The sequence below is a fragment of the Zootoca vivipara genome, chromosome 7 (genome assembly GCF_963506605.1).
Source record: "Zootoca vivipara chromosome 7, rZooViv1.1, whole genome shotgun sequence".
In the NCBI taxonomy this organism is placed as follows: Eukaryota; Metazoa; Chordata; class Lepidosauria; order Squamata; family Lacertidae; genus Zootoca; species Zootoca vivipara.
The window spans coordinates 30,277,562-30,300,898 of NC_083282.1; the positions used below are offsets into that span (position 1 = coordinate 30,277,562).

At 39.9% G+C, this 23,337-nt stretch overlaps 1 protein-coding gene across 1 annotated transcript in view; it reads right to left on the bottom strand.

The window, feature by feature from the left end:
- AK5 (adenylate kinase 5) overlaps window positions 1–23,337 on the bottom strand; it is an 84,041-nt gene that overhangs the window by 19,025 nt on the left and 41,679 nt on the right. Inside the window, exons 7-9 of the mRNA XM_035121631.2 lie at window positions 16,947–17,037; window positions 12,726–12,802; window positions 534–576 (exon numbers count right to left, since the gene is read on the bottom strand). Coding sequence (XP_034977522.1) covers window positions 534–576; window positions 12,726–12,802; window positions 16,947–17,037 — 211 coding nt within the window. The remainder of the gene's footprint in view (window positions 1–533; window positions 577–12,725; window positions 12,803–16,946; window positions 17,038–23,337) is intronic.

Consider the following 23,337-nt stretch of genomic DNA (forward strand, 5'->3'; position numbering starts at 1 on the left):
GGACTTACTATAACATAAGCAGCCTCGAAGGCTCGAATGGAACCAAGATTTTATCCTTAATTTCTTTAGCCAAATTAGGAAGTCCCACTGGGCATCAACAAGTGCATATCCTGACACCCACAACTCTGACCTTTACGGAACTCTTGGTATTAATGCTGGAGCAGTCTGATGTAACAGTGTGCTCTAAAGGTTGCTATGCGTGTTATTATATTATACTGTCTCAAATTTATTTACTATATTTATATACTGCCCTTCCTCCTGAGGGAACTCAGGGTGATGTGCAACATTGTCTGATAATACACCAACAATCAATGGATTAATACATTAAAACATATACTGTATCTTAAAAAAAACAACCCAAAACCACAGTCATCCAATTTCCACAATACAATATAATTATGCTGAAGTGTGGAAGCTGCAGTGTGTGATCTTCCAATGCAGCCTAAATTTCTCATGAATTGTGGCTTACAGACGCAGGGAACGTTCTGCCAACATTTATTACAGTAGTCTAAAGGATAGCTGGTAAAACTCACCTCCCATATTCTCAGGTCCAGAAAGGCATAACTGGTCAAATGCCTGTCAATTAACATATTGGAAAATGTTATTTATGGTTTACATCTTCATGCATCAGCATCTATTATCTATTCTTATCAATAGTAAAGACCCTTTTAACATATTGGCCACAATGCTAATCCCACTGCACTGTCCTGTACTTGTTTTTTGAGACAGCACCTTCAAATGAACTTCTGCTGAGTATACTTATTTATTGCTGCAGAGCATGACTGCAGTGTGTGTCGTGTCAGAAATTCCAGCATGTCTATTACAGTGCAATTGAGTGGCACTGAGGCAGTCAGTGTGCATAATGATTAGCATCCCACAAAAAAGTGCAAAAAATGATGTTTCTAGGTCAACCATGTTGTATGGTTGCATTCTGCTGTATTATGAAGTTGAAAGCAGTACTATTCTTTAAAAACGTATCAACCAATTTGAACATTATCAACTGGAGTTCACGGACTGACCTTCCCCCCTGGCCCTCTAAGAACTAAGGGCCAGGCTATCTTGTGATGTTCTTCTCTTGGCAATTTCTGTGTGGAAGCAATTAATCTGGCAAAACCACAAAGGACTGCCCAGAGGTTTCTTGAATCAAAGAAACTGATTTAAACTGAACAATTAAAAATAAATTCTATATACGGACTATGAAAGCTGAGATAGGACTCTGCTGTTGTTAGGTAAAATACTCATCTTATAATTATTTTTTAATATAATAATATATGTCTGAAGGTACAAAATACGTCAGAGAGGATAGCTTCTCTGCCATCCTCAAAAGGGTTTCATCAAGGTTGCACAAGCACCTATCCTGTTCAATCTGTATGTCAACAACACTGTTGTATTTTTATCATCTCCTGTAATCATGTGCCCAAGTCAGTCACAAAAACTGTTTCTGCTGTACTGTACACAGATGGTGGTGTTCAGTCCCTGATAAAAGCAGGCCCTGGAAAATTGTTGGCAGCATTTCTGAATACTGTCAAAAAGAAAGCTTGAGGTGAAGTACAGTGGTACCTTGGGCTACCACAGACGCTTCAGGTTACAGACTCTGCTAAGCCAGAAATAGTATCTCAGGTTAAGAACTTTGCTTCAGGATGAGAACAGAAATCATGCGGCGGCATCAGGAGGCCCCATTAGCTAAAGTGGTACCTCAGGTTAAGAACAGTTTCAGGTTAAGAACGGACCTCCAGAACGAATTAAGTTCTTAACCCGAGGTACCACTGTACTGTAAAACTCAAAGTTCTCTATATGTCACTCCCTGCCTCTCGAATAAAACCGAATTGGGAGGAACAGGTAATTGAACAAGTTAGAGGGGGGCATGTGGCTAGGTTATATGCAGAGCAGACCCCCTGAAGTCAATGGACTTAGGTTAGTTGTGACTAATCTAAGTTCATTAATACCCAAGGGATGTCTCCGAATATGGCTTTGTCTTATACCACCTAGTGTCTTCAAATACTTTTGCATAGTTTTTCAATCATATCGAGCATGGTTAGCTCAACAGGAATATGTGGTAAAAAAAAGCTACACAGAATATCATAATTTTAATGTATTTTTCTGAACAAAAGGTTAAAATGTTATACCAGTGCTTGAACCTAGATTCTTAAACACTTTAGACCTTTTTTTTTCTATACCAGGATGTGTTTCAAAAGCTGATTGTTTAGCAGAAACTGGTTATCTCTCTATTTTCACACAGGCTGAAATATTTCAGAATATTTAAGTATTTCCTTCAGTTGAATTTATCCGCTTTTGTTTAGTTTCCCTAAGTTATAATTGATTTACATGAGAGAAGCTGGGTGAAAGCCACTAATTTAAGGCAATGTTGTTCTGACTTTTCATCACAACCATTACCATTCTAGCAAAGCAAGGAATCTATTGATGCGGCACCTATTTGATACTGAACAATCTGTCTGCTCTAAGAAACTTAGGTCCCTGGTATGGTAGTTTCTGACCTAGTCTTCCTGATACAATGGTACAGTATTGAATCCACAAGATCTAACCATTCTAAAATACAGATGACAGAGTGTACTGCCTTCAACATTTTAAGAGAATTCCATCCCAAAATTGTGTTTGTCTGTGTGCAGGTGGAAATACTGAAACACTGCTTCATGCACTGATCTTTCGCTAAAACTGCTATTTGCATATGGAACCACATGCATAAAATAGCTAACATCATTATTATCATCATTTCATCCAAGACAAACATCTGACTTCTAAGTGACTTTTCTCCTTGCAGACCAAAACAATCAGGCACTACTAATGCAGCCTACAAAATTTCTAGGGGCTGACATTAAAATAAGGGTGACTATGGTGCTCTCCAAGTCTTAATTTGTATAGTTTTCAATAGGATAATTTTATCTGTTCAGTTGTGTTTGCATTTTTATGAACTCCAGCTGACACTTTGCAGTGGAATGCACAGGGATGTATTCAACAAAGTGCTAAGGAGATTGCTCCATCAGTGAAGCTTCCCTCTATCCCCCCCCCCAAAAAAATCTGCTGTTTGGGTAGGGAGTTTCTCCTGACAGGAGCAGACCTGGGGAGGACACAAGGGGCATGTAGCCCAAGGAGATAGCAGGCATCATTGCATTGGGTTCCTCTAGTACAAAGATTAAGTTGAATATGGCCCATAGTTTCCCCCTAATGTTGTGACCGTATATGTTTTTCTTTTGAAGGTAGACATAAAACCCTGGTTCTACCAATGATTCTAATTTTGAACAGGAAAGCTGTGAAAGAAATATAACTTTGTATAAATCACACAAGCAAGGGCAATTAGTGTCTCATGCTCTCACCATTCTCATGCAAGCTCTCTTTCTAATGGCTTATAAAAAACTTGATGATTGTTCCTTAATGTGACTAATAGATAACATGCTATTGAAAATAGCATAAAGTCAGAGCACTTTCTCCTCCAATAGCTGAAGTAGCGTCCATAAAAAGAATAGTTCTGTCTACACTTACTGCTAGGCTTGATTTACTAGTAATTCTATTATTTCTATTATTCTAAAGCATGTACAAAAACAAAGAAGGTACATAAAATAAAAGGACACAGGCCTTGTCCTCAGGCTTACACATGAGGGAAGGAAAGAGAAAGAGGGAGAGAAATGAAAAATTAAGTATGAAGCAAGAGCTTTAGCTGACCTTGTTAAAAAAAAGTATATAGTAAACTGTGCAATTTCAATAACAGCATAGATATGATTCTGTCTTTGCAGTTATGCTGATGATGAGGATGGCAGAAGAACTGTTGGCTACCTAATAACAAAATAAATTTTAAGCTTCAGAATTTTTTTTCTATTGGCCATAAACCAGCCCTTTACTTTTACAAACAATAAATACTTTATAGTACTGCCTTTTTTAAACTGCCACATGAAATTTGAGTTGCCTTTTATTGTAACCAGACAATGAGAGCAAGTCACACATGTTGCGGTGAGATGAAATACAACCACTCAGATGTTATAGCTGGTTTCATAGAATTATAGAATTGTAGAATTGGAAGGGACCCTGAGGTGTCAGTAGTGGTGATTTGTGTGACTCATAACTAAATTCACAAAACAAATGCAATGTTTGCAGAAACCTTGTATGGATCTGTTTTGAACAGAGGTTGTAAAGGTAAAGGTAAAGGTAAAGGGGCCCCTGACCATCAGTTCCAGTTGTGTCCGACTCTGGGGTTGCGGCTCTCATCTTGCTCTATAGGCCGAGGGAGCCAGCGTTTGTCTGCAGACAGCTTCCGGGTCATGTGGCCAGCATGACAAAGCTGCTTCTGGCGAACCAGAGCAGCGCACGGAAACGCCGTTTACCTTCCTGCCGGAGCGGTCCCTATTTCTCTTCTTGCACTTTGATGTGCTTTCGAACTGCTAGGTGGGCAGGAGCTGGGACCGAGCAACGGGAGCTCACCCCGTTGCAGGGATTCGAACCTCCGATCTTCTGATCAGCAAGCCCTAGACTCTGTGGTTTATCCCACAGCGCTACCTGGGTCCCTGGTTTTAAGCATTAGCAAATAAATGTCCATTATTCTACTTTCACTTTTGTATACACCTTTCAAATTTAGGTATGCAGGTTCATGAGAGCAGACAATGAGGGCAGTCCTCTCCAATCTATTTTTCAGGCACCCAAGGCTTCCCTCCATTATTAAGTTGGAAAAGAATACAGAATGGCTTTTCTCTAAACCTAGCCTTCTCAGTCATCCCCTCCTCTGTTTTATAGCTTCCTTTCTCTATCATTCAACTCATCCATTACTTTTAGTCTGCTGTTTACAGATCTGTATTTAGTATCCCATTGCTATGTGTTTTGTTTTGTTATAATAAGAGCAAATCCCATGGGCATTTGACTTCAAAACAGTGAAAAGCTGCTTGAATTTAGTTGCTAGTAGTTCTAGAAATAGTTGGAGGTCTGCCTTAGGCAGAGATTTTATTATGCTTCTGAGCTCAATAATTGTGTCATTTGAAGGATACAAAAAAATCTGTGTTAAATAACAACCACCTCTAATTCTACAGATAACTTTGGATTAAAACAATAGTTTCATCTTGCCATCTGAATACATTTTATTTGGCCATAGGATGACGGTCCTGATACAGGCACCATAGCTATGAAAACCTAGATCTAGTCACTGTCTGGATGGGAAACCATTAGAGCTGCCTTGAGTTCCATGATAGAAGAAAAGTGGTTTTTATTTGTATGCTCAAAATAAAATAAAAATAAGATAATAGGATTTTTCAAAAGCAGAAGATCCTGTAGAAATGGCCACATCAACAACCAAACAAACAAACAAACAAACACTAGCTTCCAACAAACTGACTGCTTCTCATTCTGTTACCCTTTCTCTATTATTCCCCTGGCTCTCTGCCCTGTCACTGTTTGATTCCTGCTATTCCTCTTCAAGATCCCTAGCCTCTATTTTAGACCTAATTCAGACACTGAGTCATATGGAGTAACAGCTTTCCCACAAAAACCATGACATAAAGGTAGTTCAAGTTGCTCCTTCATAGCTGCGTACAGTACATACTACCAGGGCCGTCTTAAGCATATCTGGTGCCCTGGCGCCGTGGTGCGAAGCTCCCTCCGCGCCCCATTTCCCAGCGCGGCTGTCTGGCGGGCGCCGCAGTACGTCGCCCCCTGGTGGCCCGGCGCTCTGCGCCACCCAGCCTTGCCGTAGGACCGACCCTGCATAGTAAACCTTTAAAGCACATTTCTGCCCTCAAAGAAGTATGAGGACTGTGGTTTGCTAAGAGTTTCAAGAAATTATAACTCTGTGAGAGGTAAACTACAGTGCCCAGAATTCTTTGAAGGGGCAAAGTGTTTCAACTGTGCTATGTGTCGTGTGTACAGAGCCTACATCACACCAGTAACTTTGTATGTTATCATGCTGGATTGCCTGGGTCATGCTTGTGCAACTTATGCCATGTGTCAGTAGCTCTCTTGCAGAGGGAGGTGATGATGTGGGAACTATGTGTCTATGCACAGGATCAGAACATCAATTCATTACTGCACCAATGAAGTGCAGGAGACAACCATATAGGAAGGGCACTAAGTGGTGGTAAATGTTAACAATGCTGTAAAGATATCACCTCAAACACCACTAGAAAAACTTATTTTGGTATGTAATCTCTCATTCTAAATTTCAAGCACAGATCTCATTCCACATGATGCTTTATTTGCTAACAAACTCTCAAATGGAAGATGTCATTATTGAAAAGCAGATACGCCCCATTTTATAATACCCTTAAAGCATTATAAATATAAAGCGGTATAGAAATAAAATAAATAATAAGAGCAAAACAAAAATGCAAATGCAGGAAAGGCATCCTCCCAAAATATTAAACCCACAAAACTATGATGCCTAAGTAAAATTAAAAACAGAATTTCTCCAAGGCAAACTATAGTTCTTTGCATATAGAATTCTTTTTTTTTGTCTTGCCAGTTCCCATGGTAACTTAAGATGAACAGATTGGTTATGCACTTTAATAGCTCTTTTACCATCTTTTAGTATTCCAGGACAGGGTCTGGTGTTTTTTTTAAGTGCCTTATAATATATTTATAAAGGTATTTTGTCTTGGCTGTCATTAATAAGTGTCCCCTGGGGGTTTTATTTTCTAGTCAAAATGTGGTCTGCATTCTGGTTAGATAACTGCTGTTGTGAAAATAAACAATGAGGTTGTGAAAACTAGAGAGCTATACTATATACTATATAGAGAGTACATGGCAGGTGTTAGAAGTTGCTTATGATGGCTATAATCCAAGATACCGCCATTAAGTACATGTACACAGAGAAACTTCCTGAAAGAATTCTCCATGCTGCTCTATAAGCTTCTCTTGAAACTTGGAATGGCCTTCAATGCACACCAATGCACTATGTTCTGGGAGGAAATGTGCCCTAGTTTACATAAGAAAGTACTTGTAACCTCTAAAGGAGCAAGATGATGGCCATTACATAAGAAAACGAGCTAAACCTGTCAGTAACTAGTAGTAGTACTGTACCACATACAGTTTAAGAATTGCTGCTTTGCTATTGCTGATATTTTAAAAGCATCACGTGCTTAACATATGGATGCCTTTAGCTTCCGTTGGCTGTCAAAGTGTTCTGATAATATCTGCTAGCTTTCAGCTCCTTAGCTGCACATGGTTGCTTGGAAACCTAACCCCCTTGGCCCCATCTCTCTGACAGGTGCTTTATCTACTCTCAGCTACATATGGCACACTGATACCTAGATACGCATCTTCTCCTTGTTTGATATTCTTAGCAGAAAAGTGCTTGGGACAATTCACAGTTTGAAGATGGCCCTTAGTAATGAGAAAATCAGTGGAGCATTCAGTTTCTGTTACAGTCACAATATACTCAGGGAACGACAGCAAACTTTGAAGATAGGGCACTTTTATTTGCTGTTAGCATGGGAAAGGGTTTTTACTATTGCTCATATAAAGGCTGCAAGTAGGTTTCATTCAGACAGAGGCTGTAAACAGGTGGTATTCTAATTATAATGATGTGACGCTAACCTACCACCTGTCATTCTCCTGCAAAGTTCGAGCTACATCAGGTGTTATACGTACATACTGATGCGCAGAGCACCTCTATGCAAAGAGGGACCCAAATTGGGCCCCAGCCTGTCCACATGTGGAGGAGCACATATACATTGGCATGCAAGTATAATTCCTTCTTGCACATGTACATTGAAGGAGCATGTCAGCGGCATACATACTTTTTATTAATTTTACAAAATACAAAAAAACAAAAAAGACGGTACATACGTAAACACCTTTTCCACCTCCTTCCTACCCACCCACATGAGTCCTCCCCTGCCACAGAAGTATCCCATGTATGTGAACAGTCAGAGATGGTCCATTTTATGCTTGGATTTCAGTCCTCCTCCCCCTCCCCTGACCCCAAAGGCCCCCCCTGCCACCAGGGAGCTCCAGCAAACCAGGGCAGTACGCATGAGGCCATCCATCCAACCATCTATTGTCATACCAAAAAAAGAGAAAAATAGAAATAGGAAAAAAGGGAAAAAAGAAAGGGCAAAAAAAGAAAAAAAAGAAAAAAAACAATACAAAACAGAAAAAATTTTCTTGCATTCATAGTTGTAAAACCATATTTTGTGGGCTTCCCCTCCCCCCCTTCCCCGGTTTTCATCCCTTTTTTATCATCTGCAGCAGTTTCTTACTTTATAAAAATACACCTTTGTATCTTATACAACTTATAAATCAATTGTTAACATTTTCATCTAATATTCAAATCATTGAAAAATCAAACTCCCATTTTCTCTTCCCGTGCCTAATTTTTTCTCCCTCTATAAGCCTCCATATTTTCACATTTTCCAAAATCCATTCACTTTTAAAACTATAACTATTCTCAATTTAACCTTACATCCCCGATTACCGGCTCCACCCCCCCAATCCAGCAAATTCCAATATCAGCAGACCAGTTATAAACCTGTTAATCCATCCTTATAATCACAACATCACTTTCCCTTCACCCCACCCCCTGTTTACAGTCTTTTGCCATCCAGGCCACCATACAGGACCCCTGGATTTCTTCTCTTCTCTGCATATTTTTTTCTTCTTCCCTGTGGGCGTTCTGGAGTTCCAATAATACCAATCGTGCCCCCCTCAAAAGCAGGGCACTCCATCCAACTTTTTGTAGAGTAAAGTCATCATTTTCTTCGTGGTGTGCTTCATTTTGTGTTGGATCATCACAGTCCTCATCTTCATCTTTTCCTTCCGAATCACAGTCATCATCATTGTCATTCTCGCATTCATCTTTTTCAGTGTCAAAAGCTTCATCTCCTAAAAAATCATATTCCGCCATCACCATCTGAAATTTTTGCTGTAACTCTTGCCGTCGTGTCTCCTCTTGACATAGCTCTATTCTTGTTTCCCACATTAAGGTCAAAACAGACCGCTGGAACTCAGGGGAACACTTTTTTGTTGACATAATTCAATCCTGCCAAGGTCAAAACTTGTCACGTGGGGTGGAATATGATCACAGTTTATTTTCTCGACTCCATTTTAACAAGCTGGCTGCATTCTTCAAGTCTTATTAACAGTAAAGTTCGAACTCACATTTCACAAGCACTTAAACCAAAAAAGAAATTCCACAAAGTCCAGAAATACAAAGTGGAATAAAAATTGACTTATAAATCCTGATCAACTCACTGGGTTGTCTGGGCTGCCGGCTCCCGAGGAAAGAAAAGGTTTTTCTTAGCCTTTACCTCTTGCTGCAGGGCAGTCATAAACCACAATCTCTCTCCCCTTTTCACCCTGCATCAAAGGGGAGATTCTCTTTGATGCCTTTGAGGGATCCTTTTGAATTACAAATCTTCTGTTTACGGCTTCGGGTTTCTATTTACTGTCTCTTTTGTTGCCGTGGGGGGGGGGTGGCTTCCTCTTTTCTCCCCTCTCTCCCAGATCCAAATTGTTTTATAATCCAAATCATGAGGTTACTTACAGTCTTTTCCAATCGTTTTATTTTCGGAAGAATCCAGCGCTCTCCGCCTTCGGCTTGAAGCTTCTCCCTGCTAGAATAACGTTGCCGCTCAAAATGGCCCCCGCGACTTCTACCCTCCTCGCTCCGGAGCTCTTATTAGAGCTAACCGAAGAGTTGGGGAGTCCGGATTTGGGCTGTGCCGAGCAAATTGCCCCCGGGACGCCCTTCCCGAGGTTCTAAGGGGCGCAGCGTCGCTCTCGCTGCCCTCCCCACTCCTAGCAGGGACGGGCCGTCTCGGATACGAGACGAAACCCCGCCGATCGGCTCTGGCGCTGAACCCGGAAGCCTGTCAGCGCATACAGTGTCGAAGCAGGACTTGCCCATGCGGTCATCATCACACCCATCTTTCAATGGGTGGAAGGGATTGTACGACAATGTTCCATGGCATCATACTCTAAACCGAACATTCTGGATGAAGAAGTATTCTTCCTCTTTGCCTGGGCAAAATGCAAGTCAAACTTTTTGCATGTATGGAAGCATGCAAGAAAAATGTATACTCAAAATAAATGCATTAGGAATCTAAACCAACGAAAGTAGTTGCCCTCTTGACAAATAACATGTGAAACTGATTTTTTTTATTGTTCTTTTTACAGAAAGCATACACTGAGGAAAAACTGCCCCAGGTTGTTGTGAGGATGAAATGGGAAGGAGGAGAACTGTGTGTACCACCTTGAGATCCTTGGAAGATAAAGGTGGTATATAAATGTAACACATAAAATGAATAAAGAAGTAAATCAATGATAGACTTGTAAGGTTCAGAATTGTACACCTACTTCTAAGAGATGTGCCCCAAATATATTTACATATTCGCCACTGATGAGTAGAAGTTTTTTCTAATGGAAGGTAAGGCAAGGTTCAGGGTATAAAGCTGAATACTAATAAAGACATTGACCACCAAAGCTAGGCTTTGCCCCTTTTAGTAAAGTTATGTATTCTGTGAAGCTGGTAACTGAGCATAGCTCTGGTAATTTCATGTTCTCGCCCACTTATTTTGAACTTCCAGTGTTTGAAAGTAAAGTTACTGTCTGCAGCTTTAGCAACGTTTCAATTTTATGTGAAGTCACTGGTGGACGACTAGAAAAATTCTACACTGCCTTCTGGTTCCCATTTCCTTTCCCAGATAATTTCATCAAGTTGCATCCAGATTTGAGGTTCTGAAAACAGAGGTCTTCCTTCCTCAAACAGAAGGGGTAAAGATCCAGTGGAAGATCCTGCTGGATGGAGAGTGAGAAGAGGCCGCAACTTCTGCCAGTTCCCCCTTCTTCCTGCAGCTATGTGCAGAGTCCTACTTATGAAAGCTCTGGAGCCAACCATATGTTACGAATTCTTACTCCACTTTTCATTAGAGCTGCCATACGTCTGGGGATCGCTCAGAAAAATGGTGTCCGGGCGGATTTTTGCTGAATCAGCAAAATGTCCGAGAAAACCCAGACGTTTGGCAAATTGGACTATTTCATTTTTTAAAAAAAATTATTTTTAAAAAATGAAAGAAAAGCCCCCCAAAAGCTCGACAACTCTGATTTAAAAAACCCCACTGCCACCCCCCCCAAATAAAGCTCAATAACTCCATCCAGTTTTTCACTTTTGGGAATATCGCAACCCTACTTTTCAGTCTTCATAGAATCATAGAGTTGGAAGAGACCACAAGGGCCATCCAGTCCAACCCCCTGCCAAGCAGGAAACACCATCAAAGCATTCTTGACATATGCCTGTCAAGCCTCTGCTTAAAGACCTCCAAAGAAGGAGACTCCACCACACTCCTTGGTAGCAAATTCCACTGCCGAACAGCTCTTACTGTCAGGAAGTTCTTCCTAATGTTTAGGTGGAATCTTCTTCCTTGCAGTTTAAATCCATTGCTCCGTGTCCGCTTCTCTGGAGCAGCAGAAAACAACCTTTCTCCCTCCGACCTAATGCATTCAGCAATTCCTTAGAAAGGCATGGGTTCCTTGGATAATAACCAACTGAAGGCAGTTTGAAAAACAGATCGCTGTTTATGGTGTAATGTTCTTAAGTGAATCCCTTGCACATCTAAATCCTTGCACATCTAAACACACAGTTGCACATCCTTCTGTTAACAATGCACCTTGGCAAACTCCAGGAAAACAACAGAAAAAGAAAAGCAACAATGGGGCTGTTTTTCAAGGGCTTTACACCTCCCCAATATTTTTTTTCCTGTTCTTCTACAATTTCCCCCCAAGCCTACTGATACCTCCCTTTTGTGTTTGGATCATATAATGTTGGCCATAAGCGACAACATCCTCCTGGTGAAGTTGGGAAATAGAGGGATGATGGTATAGACTGAAATAATGCAATCCTAGCCATGTCTACCCAGAAGTAAGTGCAACTGAGTTCAGTGGAGCTCATTCCCAGGTAAGTATGGTATGTATAGGACTGTAGCCTTAATGCAATCGCTGTGCGGAAGAATTGAAAGTGAACCTTGTGTTCTGAAAATTCACTGGCCTATAAAAACTGACAGTGTTTCCCCTCAGAAACCAGAACAAATCGCGCAACATGAAAGGGGAAATTTGTTTGGAACTGAGGGGAGTCTGTAAAAGAAAAGAATACAAAGAACATAGGAACTCAGTACTGAGAAGCATTAGGTTTGTTCAGAATAATAACAATATGTTTGTGATGAAGAATGACATACATTCTGAAGTGTGGTGGAAGTGCTTTGAATTCTGCATCTATTATGTTGTACACATAAAACAACATTAAAAGTGGTTTACACAACTATTTCCATCATTTGTAGAATATATGTCTGCCTTCACCCCTATATTTAAGAAATATCACAAGTTTTTTTTTAAAAAAATCTGTAACAGTGTGTTGAACAATGAAATAATTTAAGTAGTCACATGAATAATTTAACCCTCTATATCACAGTAGTCTATCCTTTAGTGTACAAGGAGGCTAAGGCTGTGTACACATCACCTGCTTAAAGCACTGCCGGTTCATTCTTCTTCTCAATTTTGATTGATGCTGGTTTGGGAGAAAATGTATCAAAATGCAGTATTTTGTAAGAAACTAAAGGACAACAGAGGTGGATTGTGGTTAATGTCCTGCACGCACCACTTTGGAAACCAGTGTTGTGAGCACACTGGGTGCAGAGTAAATGGGGGTGTGAACACAACCTAAGAGAAAAACGGAAGCTAAAGCAAGTGACCTAAAAGATGATATGAATGAGAGAAAGCTTTTAACTGATAAAATCCATTACCTGGTCTTCAAAGTCAAATTCATTATCAGCAATATCTCCAAGGTCCACAGTGAGATTAAGGTCAACTTCACCAGGACCTAAAATAGGAAAGAGAAAGGGTTCTTCTGAAAAAGGATTGATAGGTTTCACTGTATGTACGGTTGTATGTATGTCATGATTTACAGCCCCACTCCACTCCACATATACTAGTGATGCTCTGCTCTGTCAGTGGAGACTGATGATGAGCAAAATACGTAACACCCTACCTTCAGTCCCTATCAACCCAGGGTTGAAGGACTGCACCGTCCTAAGTAAACACGCATTGGGTTGTATAATGTATTTCATAACTAACGTGCTTCACATCTTTAACAGAAATAAAAGTTTTGAAGGTAATTTTCTTTCTTACTTTTCAGGCTGCTTTTCTACTGTTCAAACTTAGTTCCAATTGTAGCGAAGCACAGAAAGGCTTTTTTTTAAAAAAAAGTATTCTCATTGATCGCCAAGGGGAACTGCTTGTGTTCTCAGCTTTACTCTACAGAAGTAAAGACTGTACAAGTCAAAATATGCATAGCTTCAGGGGGTCAGGAAGGAGATTTTGGTCAATTTAGACAGTGAACATATTTTCTGTGTCGTTAGCCATTTTTCTCAGTATGTAGTTTTCTTTCAATCAAGCCGCTTCGTATTTATCAAAATAATCAGTTCCCTAAAAGGACATAAAAGGAGGCCATTTCAGATAGGATCACACTTAAGGTTTGTGCTGAAAATTAGGATCATTTTTTTCTTGTTCCTGCTGTGTGGAACCTTCTAGCCTCCTTCATCCAGCCAACCATTATGAGCATTGGGCTAGTTCTCATGCATTGCTGCATGCCATGCTTGGAGCTCTAACACTCCTTCATAAACCTCGTTCTGCACTCTCCTGCTTTCTCAGCTGCAGAACGCTTGTCACCAAGGATACATCTTCATGAACAGATGCTTCGGTCAAACAACTCCTTATCATGCTTTAATGTTGCTTCTCTTGTCAGACGAGTTCAAATGTGAAAAGGGAAAGAATGTAGAAAGTACCCCTGCTCCTCAACATTTTGGGACCTGCTTTGCAGCGAGGCCAAGATATGTCGCTGCCCGAAAAAGGGACCAAATGGACTCCCCTTCCCCTGCTAGGGCTAACATTTCTAAGACATCTTGCAGCACCATTCAGACACTAATGCCTGCTGTCATCTATCACCTTCATCACCTTTTACTATCTAAAACAGATCGCTTTACCATAACTGTATCACTTCACCTTAACTGCACGATCTGCTTCCCAAATTGTCTTTATCTACCATGGATAGTAAAGGTTTGATTCCAGTCCACAAACCAAACAGAAAACAATCCTCAAATATACTGACACACTCACTGGCCCTATCTCCTTCAGCTATGCCTGCTGAAATTCCCTCTCCTACACAACAATTAATGTGCAAGAGTCCTGTCCTCTTTTTCACATGGTCAATCTGTTTCTATGTAGTAGCAAGGATTCCTCTCCCAGGCTGATATCCAGCTGCTACTTCTGACTCTGCTCCCCTTCAAATGCAGTTGCAACAAAGGGAGTTATAATGGACCAGGTGTTCCTTAAGGGGCCTCTCCCTAGTCTGCTGCTCTGAAAAAAGGTATCAACAGCTCCTGGTTTCTAATATATAATTACTCTCCACCCGGGTGGCACTGGGGGTTAAACCACAGAGGCTAGGGCTTGCTGATCAGAAGGTCGGCGGTTTGAATCCCCACGACGGAATGAGCTCCCGTTGCTCAGTCCCAGCCCCTGCCAACCTAGCAGTTTGAAAGCACATCAAAGTGCAAGTAGATAAATAGGTACCGCTCTAAGCGGGAAGGTAAACGGCGTTTCCGTGTGCTGCTCTGGTTCGCCACATGACCTGGAAGCTGTACACCGGCTCCCTTGGCCAATAACGTGAGATGAGCGTCACAACCCCAGAGTCGGTCACGACTGGACCTAATGGTCAGGGGTCCCTTTACCTTTACCTAGTCAGCTGAACTTTTTCCTGGCTACTAATATTTTGTTGCAAATATTCTCCAGGTTGTTTTGATTACTTGTCCCTATTACTTTGGAGTCCCAAGCCAGAAGCCCACCACGGAGGTGAAGTTGCAGTGGGGGAAATGGGCAGGGATAGGAAAGAGTAACCATTCCACCTTCATGGTAATCCTTTGCTGTAAGTGCTTATTCTCCTTTTATTAATCTTGGAAACCATACATCTGGGAACTCATGATCACTGGCACGTGTATTTCTGCCTGACACAAAGCCAGTTTATTTTGCCCTACACAGTTCAGCACTACTTTTGTTTGTAGCTTATACTCTGGTTTTGAAAGCAATTCTTTAAGGAATGTATTCAATTATATCTTATCTGTTCATTTTTTGATTTGAAAAACTACTGTAAATAACCTCCAAGAGAGATACTGCTCATCTATATGCCCTTTTTGTTTATGGACAAATATATAATGAGATATGTAAAAACAGCTTTAAAGTTTAAAGTATTGACACACAGAATGCTAGAAAAGTGGTTTGAAATTATGAAGACAGAAAGATGCTGTCTTGTTAAGACAACAATTTATTATAGATTGATTGGCATCAGAATGATAAAAGTGCTTCATTCTTATCCTCAGGTATTTCTAATTCATTTTTTAAAAGTATATATTTAAACTGCAGAATTTCATGACAAGTTGTTGCCCTTAGCAACAGCCTTATTATACGTTAGGAAGCAACAATGAATAAGAATATATTATTGTCTTTGAAGACTGCAAGTAGTTTTTTCCTTTAAAAAACCATTTTTTCCTACCAATTACAGTATTGGAATTTAAGATGCAAAGGCTTGGATATGCTACAAAAACATTCTGTTGAAAGTCTGCAAGTTGGAATAGATACACTGCAGGAAGAAATTAAATTAGTAGTGGAGGTAACTGAGTTAAAATATTGCTTTATTAAAATCTTTGATGTAAGCAAAGGGCTCTCTGGCTTTTAATTATTTTGTCCAGCTTTTTATAGGTTTCCCTCACCCTAAAAGGAAAGGAAGAATCATAATTAAGGATTTCGTTTTAAGATCTTATTTCTGTTTGACAGAAGAAATAGTTTGAATAAAATAAAGGTAGAGGTTAAAATGATAGTTTGACTAATTTTGACAAATGGGATCCTCTTCAAGGAGAGTCCTGCTTGCACATGGGACCTTGGGGCCCCCACAGCATCCAGAGGCTGTGCATAGCCTGGTTGTTTCTGCGGCGGTCCCACGATCACACCAGTTGTGACACCCAATCAGATTGATTTGTGGGTTGGGGGAGGGGGAGGATTTATAAACAGTAGCGCAACGTGTTAGAGCCACTTGTTTCGCACTGCCGAACACCCGCCCACCCGCCCTCTTTGGTTTTCTGTGCTTTAGCCTTGCTTGGGACTTCGGTTGGTCGCTTGTTTTGTGGCAAGGGCCTGGTAGGAATTTTTCAACTTGGCAGATTGGCACGGGCCATTTGGTTTTCACCTAAAGGTGAAGAAGGTAAAGGGACCCCTGACCATTAGGTCCAGTCGTGACCGACTCTGGGGTTGCGGCGCTCATCTCGCGTTATTGGCCGAGGGAGCAGGCGTACAGCTTGCAGGTCACGTGGTCAGCATGACTAAGCCGCTTCTGGTACCTATTTATCTACTTGCACTTTGACGTGCTTTTGAACTGCTAGGTTGGCAGGAGCAAGGACCGAGCAACGGGAGCTCACCCCATTAAGGGGATTCGAACTGCCAACCTTCTGATCGGCAAGCTCTAGGCTCTGTGGTTTAACCCACAGCGCCACCCGCGTCCCTGCTATTGTGGGCTGCTTTGCACACTGCTAAATCTTACACAGAAATCATATTCAGGAGAGAAATGGGCCAATTCATCCTTATACACTGTAATGTGTGATGATCACTTAACAGATTATGATCCAAATGTGGTTTTAAAAACCCTTTATGGTAGCACTTTTCAAGTATGAATTTGGGAATATATGAACCATCCCTGTCTCATACATTATATATTGTATATCAACAGAACATTAATAGTGCTCAGAAAATGTCACATATTTGTGCATACTTAATAGACATGCAACCCCCTAAAAACAATGACATTTAACTTTTTTATTAATATACTTTTTGAAGCATTAATATATTTTGATCTTGAAAATATGTTACATTTTGAAAGCAAGGCTGGGCCTACAGTATTTGGGGGTTAATAATCAACTCACTTTCAACAGGTTCTTTAGGAGGAAACAGTTTGTTGTCAACTGCCATGCTTATGTCTTTGAATACTTCTTCCTCATCTCTCTCAGCATCAAACTAGTAATAAAACAGAAGACAATCAGACATTCCAAAATAGGTTAGGTTATTTATCTGAATGTTATGGTATTATGCAAAATCTTTTAGAGCCAGGAGGAATATTCCTATAAATACCAAATGTCATTGAAGCATGGAACCACAGTAGAATCTGCACTGGCTTCCTTTATTCTCTACAACAAAACACATCAATCACACTTCTGTTTTACGTACTGTAGTGAACCAACTGAGTAGACTTGTGAGAGACACTGCTACAGAAAATCATTCAGGCGCATAGTGCCCCATGATTCCAAATAGAGGGGAAAAGAACATTTCAAGAACAAATGACAATTATCCACTGACAGAGGCATTGCAGCAGTTACTATTGTCATCCTTATATTATTGCCTGCACACCTGTTTTGCTTTCTTGCATTGCTGAAGTACCAAGACATAATAATGCAATCCCAGCCAGTTTACAGAAGTACAATAAATGTAAGCCTTAGCCATTAAGCTCCCAACAGCCCTTGTCCTGCCTCTCTCTGAGTCATTCCTTATCTATTTAAATGATGGAGCAGGTATATTCCTTTATTTTTTCAATTGTTGGTGCCATTAGATTCAAATGACAATATAGCAAGCTATTGATATGAATAATATATTTTTCAATACGTGCCCAAATAGTAATATTGTTTAAATTTGTTACCTACCTTCCCAAGAATATACTAAGGATACCAATGATTTACATTGCGATTGTGCCATTATATTCTCACGACAATGTTGTGAGATAAGTTAGACTGAAAGGTAATGATTTTATTTTGGGCTTCATGGTAAAGTGGCAATTTGAACTCAGATCTCCTTGGTCCAAGTTGAACACTCTATCCATTATACCTTACTGGTTTTGTTCAGCGGGCTCCCAAAGAAACTTATATTATAACAAAATTAAATATGTCTATTCATGAAGAAATCTTTCTATTTTGCCCATACAAGGTGGGGAACATGTTGTATTTTATCCATTATAACCAGCACAAACCCCCTCTTTCATTTCCTTCCACCACAATGGGCAGCATACTTTAGGAATGGCCCCACACACCGATTTCATCAAGTTATTTGTGCCCCCCTCTAAAAAATAAAAGTAGAAGCTCCTGTATTCTGGGGGAGGAAGGTGCGGGGGCTGATGTAGACAGAAGGAGAACAGCAAAGGTTTGTGACCACCAGGTATTACCTTAAGGATAACAGTGGTTTGTTTGTTTTAAGAAAAAATAGTGCTGGTACTCACCATGAAGCTATTACAGTAAATGCCACACTTTTACCATTTGGGGGGGGGAAAGGGGTGTTGGTACTGCATGCCCTTGAGTATACCCAGAAAAAGCACCGATTAAAGAATGTTATTTGCCCAAAAGTGGAAGGATGAAGAGGTCCTGATGAAAGAAGATTGAATGCAGAAATCAATGGAGTATGCAGAAATGGCGAAACTTACCGGAAGAATAATAAATCAAGACAACAAACTTTTTAGAAGGAATGGAAGTGGTTTATTGAGTATTTATAAACAAACTATAAACAGATCAAGACATTGGCAGGATTATTGTAAAAACCTGCAGTTTAAAAAAAATATATATGAGATATATATGAGAGTAGACGATTAAAAGAATAAATTAAGGCAATTTGAAGTATGCAGGAAAGGATGAAAATAAATGTAAGGAACCGTAGAAAGAGGAGGGAGGGAGTCAAATTTGAAAATGTTAAAACTTGGTTAAATAATTGTTGTAATGTATATAAATGAAAATTATAAAAAATAAAGACTAAATGCTACTGAAATGAAGAAATTTGGGAAGGGAGATGGGGGGGAGCCATATGTGAATTTTTATGTGAAAAACTAAGAACTCACATTTGTTTTTTTTAAAAAAATCCTAGGGGAGGTTGTATTCAGATGTCCTCTTTACCATTATTTAAGTGAATGTCTCCCCCACTGAGTCCCTATGCAAACACTTGTCCTCCAGCTGATGGATCTTAGGGCTCTAGTAAGCAAACAAATAGATCCCACAAGCTTGAAGCTCGTCCATCCATATAATACATGAATCTTACAGAAAAAAATAAACTAAGATGAAAAAATAAAATATAAACCTTTGCAGCACAAATAGTCAATGTCATACTTTCAGGTAACTAGTCTCAAAAGATCACACCTTTCACATTTTTAACAGTATTCTAAGTAACTAGTGTGAACAGAAGAATCACTGTGAAAACAATCAATGAGCAATTCAGATTCAAACTGATGGGGAATGTGTTTATTCTCACTTTCTGTCAGACAGGGAGCATAGAATGTCAAAGTAATTTTCCAAGGAATTGAATGGGAGGAAGCAGGACATAAATCCACCCCAAGTCAACCTCCTACTTATTCTCAAGCGGAATCCCTAAGCACACTTAGTTGAGAGTAAGTCTCATTCATTCCACAAAGCAAAATTGCCCAAGATCAGGCTGCTGGTCTATGCATGTCCTCTGCTGTGTAAGCTTTCATCTGACAAAAATAATACCCCTTAGCTTCCTGTGTTTGCCTTGCCCACCAAGCTTGGAGCAGCTCTAATTTCCATCTGACTCCATCTGGCAGAACCCCCATACCTGAGGTCGTTCTTCATTTTGGATTAATGTTTCGTTTCATGAAGAATGAATCCAAAGGGCAAGCAGCTCATTTATATTTTAGTGGGCCTCTCCTGCTTTTCCTGCTAACACTCCACTGTGCAGTTTGATGCAGACCTTAATCCCAACACTCTGAAGCCTAGCTTTGTTGAAGAGACAGACGAGTGCTCAGTCTAAAGCAATGTCTTGTGCTTTTTAAAAAAAGCTTTAGTTTTACTATAGTTGCTAGCAGCAGTACTAAGCAAAATTGTTTGTTTTAACCCTCCTTTTTGCATATATTAAGGTGTTGCTAGGATATGATCATATTCTGCAACACTTCACAAATGAACAGGAACAATCTTGTGTATTTCCACTCCAATTCTCCCACCATGGAGCCATATTCTCCCACTATGGAGTCACTACTTTCCTGTTATTACAGAGAATAGCCGTCTCTGGCAGCTGCATCATAAACTCAGTCATTGCCTGTCCTGCATTACTTTAAAAGAAAATAGGTTAGCAAGCTTTGGCTGGAATGACTTTCAAGTACATTTCTCTTACAACAGCTTACCAAATGTTTAAATCAGGTACAGGGAGTCTGTTGCCCTCCAGATGCCTTTGGACTACAACTCCTATCATTCCTCACCATTGGCCACACAAGCTGGGGCTGGTGGGACTCACGAGACCCCCCCATTCCTGGTTGGAATTAAACCACAACAATTGCAGCATGTGAAAGGCCACTAAACTATAGGGCCATCTCTTGTTTATCTCATCTGCTTTCAAAATGAACAATAAAACCTGGCCAAGTCATTAAGTAATAAATACATTCTGAATTTTAGAAGCATTAATCCAAAAAGAGTTCAATATTTCCAGTTGAACTCTGTTAATAATTCTTTGAAAGAATTGTGTCTAACTAAGCAACATCCCCCCAAATAATTGGTTTATTTTATAATGGTGGCTAAATAATTTTGTTATACTTCTAATACTATTTAGCCAAGATTTCCAAACTGTGTGCCGTGAAATGTTAGTGTGTTGGCTGCAGTGTGTAGATGTGTCATGTGAACATGACAATAAAAATTCAGAAATCCCCTTCCCCTTCCCCACCCAGATAGTAGTAAAGGTAAACGTAAAGGGACCCCTGACCATTAGGTCCTGTTGCGGACGACTCTGGGGTTGCGGCGCTCACCTCACTTTATTGGCCAAGGGAGCCGACATACAGCTTCCGGGTCATGTGGCCAGCATGACTAAGCCGCTTCTATTTTGACAGAAGAAGGAGACCAGTTTAAGTTAAAGACATCAATTATCAATTGAAGAATAAGCTTGATGACTGGCTCCAATATCATCAGATTAATGAAGTGTTTAAAATGGATATAAATATTGGTTTCTAAGTAGAAAAATCCAAGTTGGAAACGGAACTGTTAGAATCAAAAACAAAAACTCTTTCCAGAATGTATGTTATTGCTGGATTGGCACACGAAAGATGAACAAACAAAAAAAGGTTACGATGGATGTGGGACATAATATTATGATGGAGGACTGGGAAAGGTTGTGGAGGAAGAATATGAAATTCACTGCGTGTAATGTTTTAAGAGAAAATATAATGAAAATGATGTATAGATGGTATCTTACACCAGTAAAACTAGCTAAGATTTATCATAATCAAGATAATAAATGTTGGAAATGCAAGAAAATAGAAGGGACCTTTTATCACATGTGGTGGACTTGCCCGTTAGTAAAGGATTTCTGGGAAAAGATTTATAATGAACTAAAGAGAGTGGTGAAAAACACATTTATCAAGAAACCAGAATCCTTTCTATTGGGTATAGTCGGAAAAGAAATCCTAAGAAAGATGTAACCTTCTTTCTGTACGCCACAACAGCGGCAAGAGTATTGCTAGCTAAGAACTGGAAAACTCAAGAGATACCAACAGTTAAAGATTGGCAAATGAAAATGATGGACTATATGGAACTTGCTGAGCTGATCGGGAGACTGCACGACCAGGGAGAAGGGTCAGTGGAAGAAGATTGGAAAGATTTTTAAATGTATTTTAAAAATATTGTAAAATTGATTAGTAGGAGTAGACTTAGAAGAGTATAGAAATTGCAGGTTTAAGAATTATGTTTAATAATAATAATAATAATAATAATAATAATAATAATAATAATAATTTATTATTATTTATACCCCGCCCATCTGGCTGGGTTCCCCCAGCCACTCTGGGCAGCTTCCAACAAAATATTAAAATACAGAAATCCATCAAACATTAAAAGCTTCCCTAAACAGGGCTGCCTTGAGATGCCTTCTAAAGGTTTGGTAATTGTTGTTCTCTTTGACCTCTGGTGTGAGGGCATTCCACAGGATGGGTGCCACTACCGGGAAGGCCCTCTGCCTGGTTCCCTGTAACTTGGCTTCTAGCAACGAGGGAACCGCCAGAAGGCCCTCGGCGCTAGACCTCAGTGTCCGGGCAGAATGATGGGGGAGGAGACGCTCCTTCAGGTATACCGGACCGAAGCTGTTTAGGGCTTTAAAGGTCAGCACCAACACTTTGAATTGTGCTCGGAAACGTACTACCGTAGGAGCCAATGTAGGTCAATATAAGTTGTTATATTGAGAAAATATCAATTGGAAGGATTTAAAATTAAGAAGTAGAATTGCTAAAGATGAGTAGAAATGAACCACAGATAGGGGGAACTCAAGGAAGTCCCTTTTTAAAATGTGAAAGGAAAAATGATTATTGTATTTTAGTTTTCTTTATGTTGTTTTATGTTTGTGATATGTTTGTTTTATTTGTTGTTGGTTGTGTTTAATTATTAAATGAATAAAAATTATATATATATATATAAAGACTAAGCCGCTTCTGGCGAACCAGAGCAGCACACAGAAACGGCGTTTACCTTCCCACCGGAGCGGTACCTATTTATCTACTTGCACTTTGACGTGCTTTCAAACTGCTAGGTTGGCAGGAGTAGGGACCGAGCAACGGGAGCTCACCCAGTCCGCCGACCTTCTGATTGGCAAGCCCTAGGCTCTGTGGTTTAGACCACAGCGCCACCCACGTCCCATGGTCCAGAAATACCATTACAATAAATGTTTCCTGTTTTTGAAAACCTTTATAAACATTTTAAATTGGTTTAACCTTTATGTTCTGATGCCTCTATTTTGATATTTTGAAAGTAACAAAATAACAGAGGAAACCTAAAAATGTTCATTTTCTGGCAGCACATGCCAAGTTAGGTGGCTTGCTCCCTCCCTTTCCTTGCCCTTTTAAAATGTGCTGCGGAAGGGAGGGTTATTTTAAAAAAATGTTTTTATTAAAGATTTTCCTTGGTTACTAAAGTAACCAAAATCAACTGAATTTTCAGATCATAAAGTCCTTTCTATAGATCAGTCATATTTGATGTGAGACTTTAATACTGTATACAGTATAAGGTTGGGGGAGAAGAGGGGGGGGAGAGAAGAGGGGTAGCATACTTTCATTCTTTCACATAGTGTTTGTGTGAGGTTTGTGTCAGCGTCGTATAGGTAGGTTTGTCATTGAATTGTCTTTGTTTTTGTTGTATTATGTATTTTGTGTTTTTTATATTGGAATTCTGTGCACTGAACCACACTGAGATCTCCAGGTATAGGGCGGTATACCAATTTAACAAATAATAAACATAATATTTGGGTTGTAACGGTACATATACATTCTCTCTAAAAGTTAATTCACAAAATAATTTA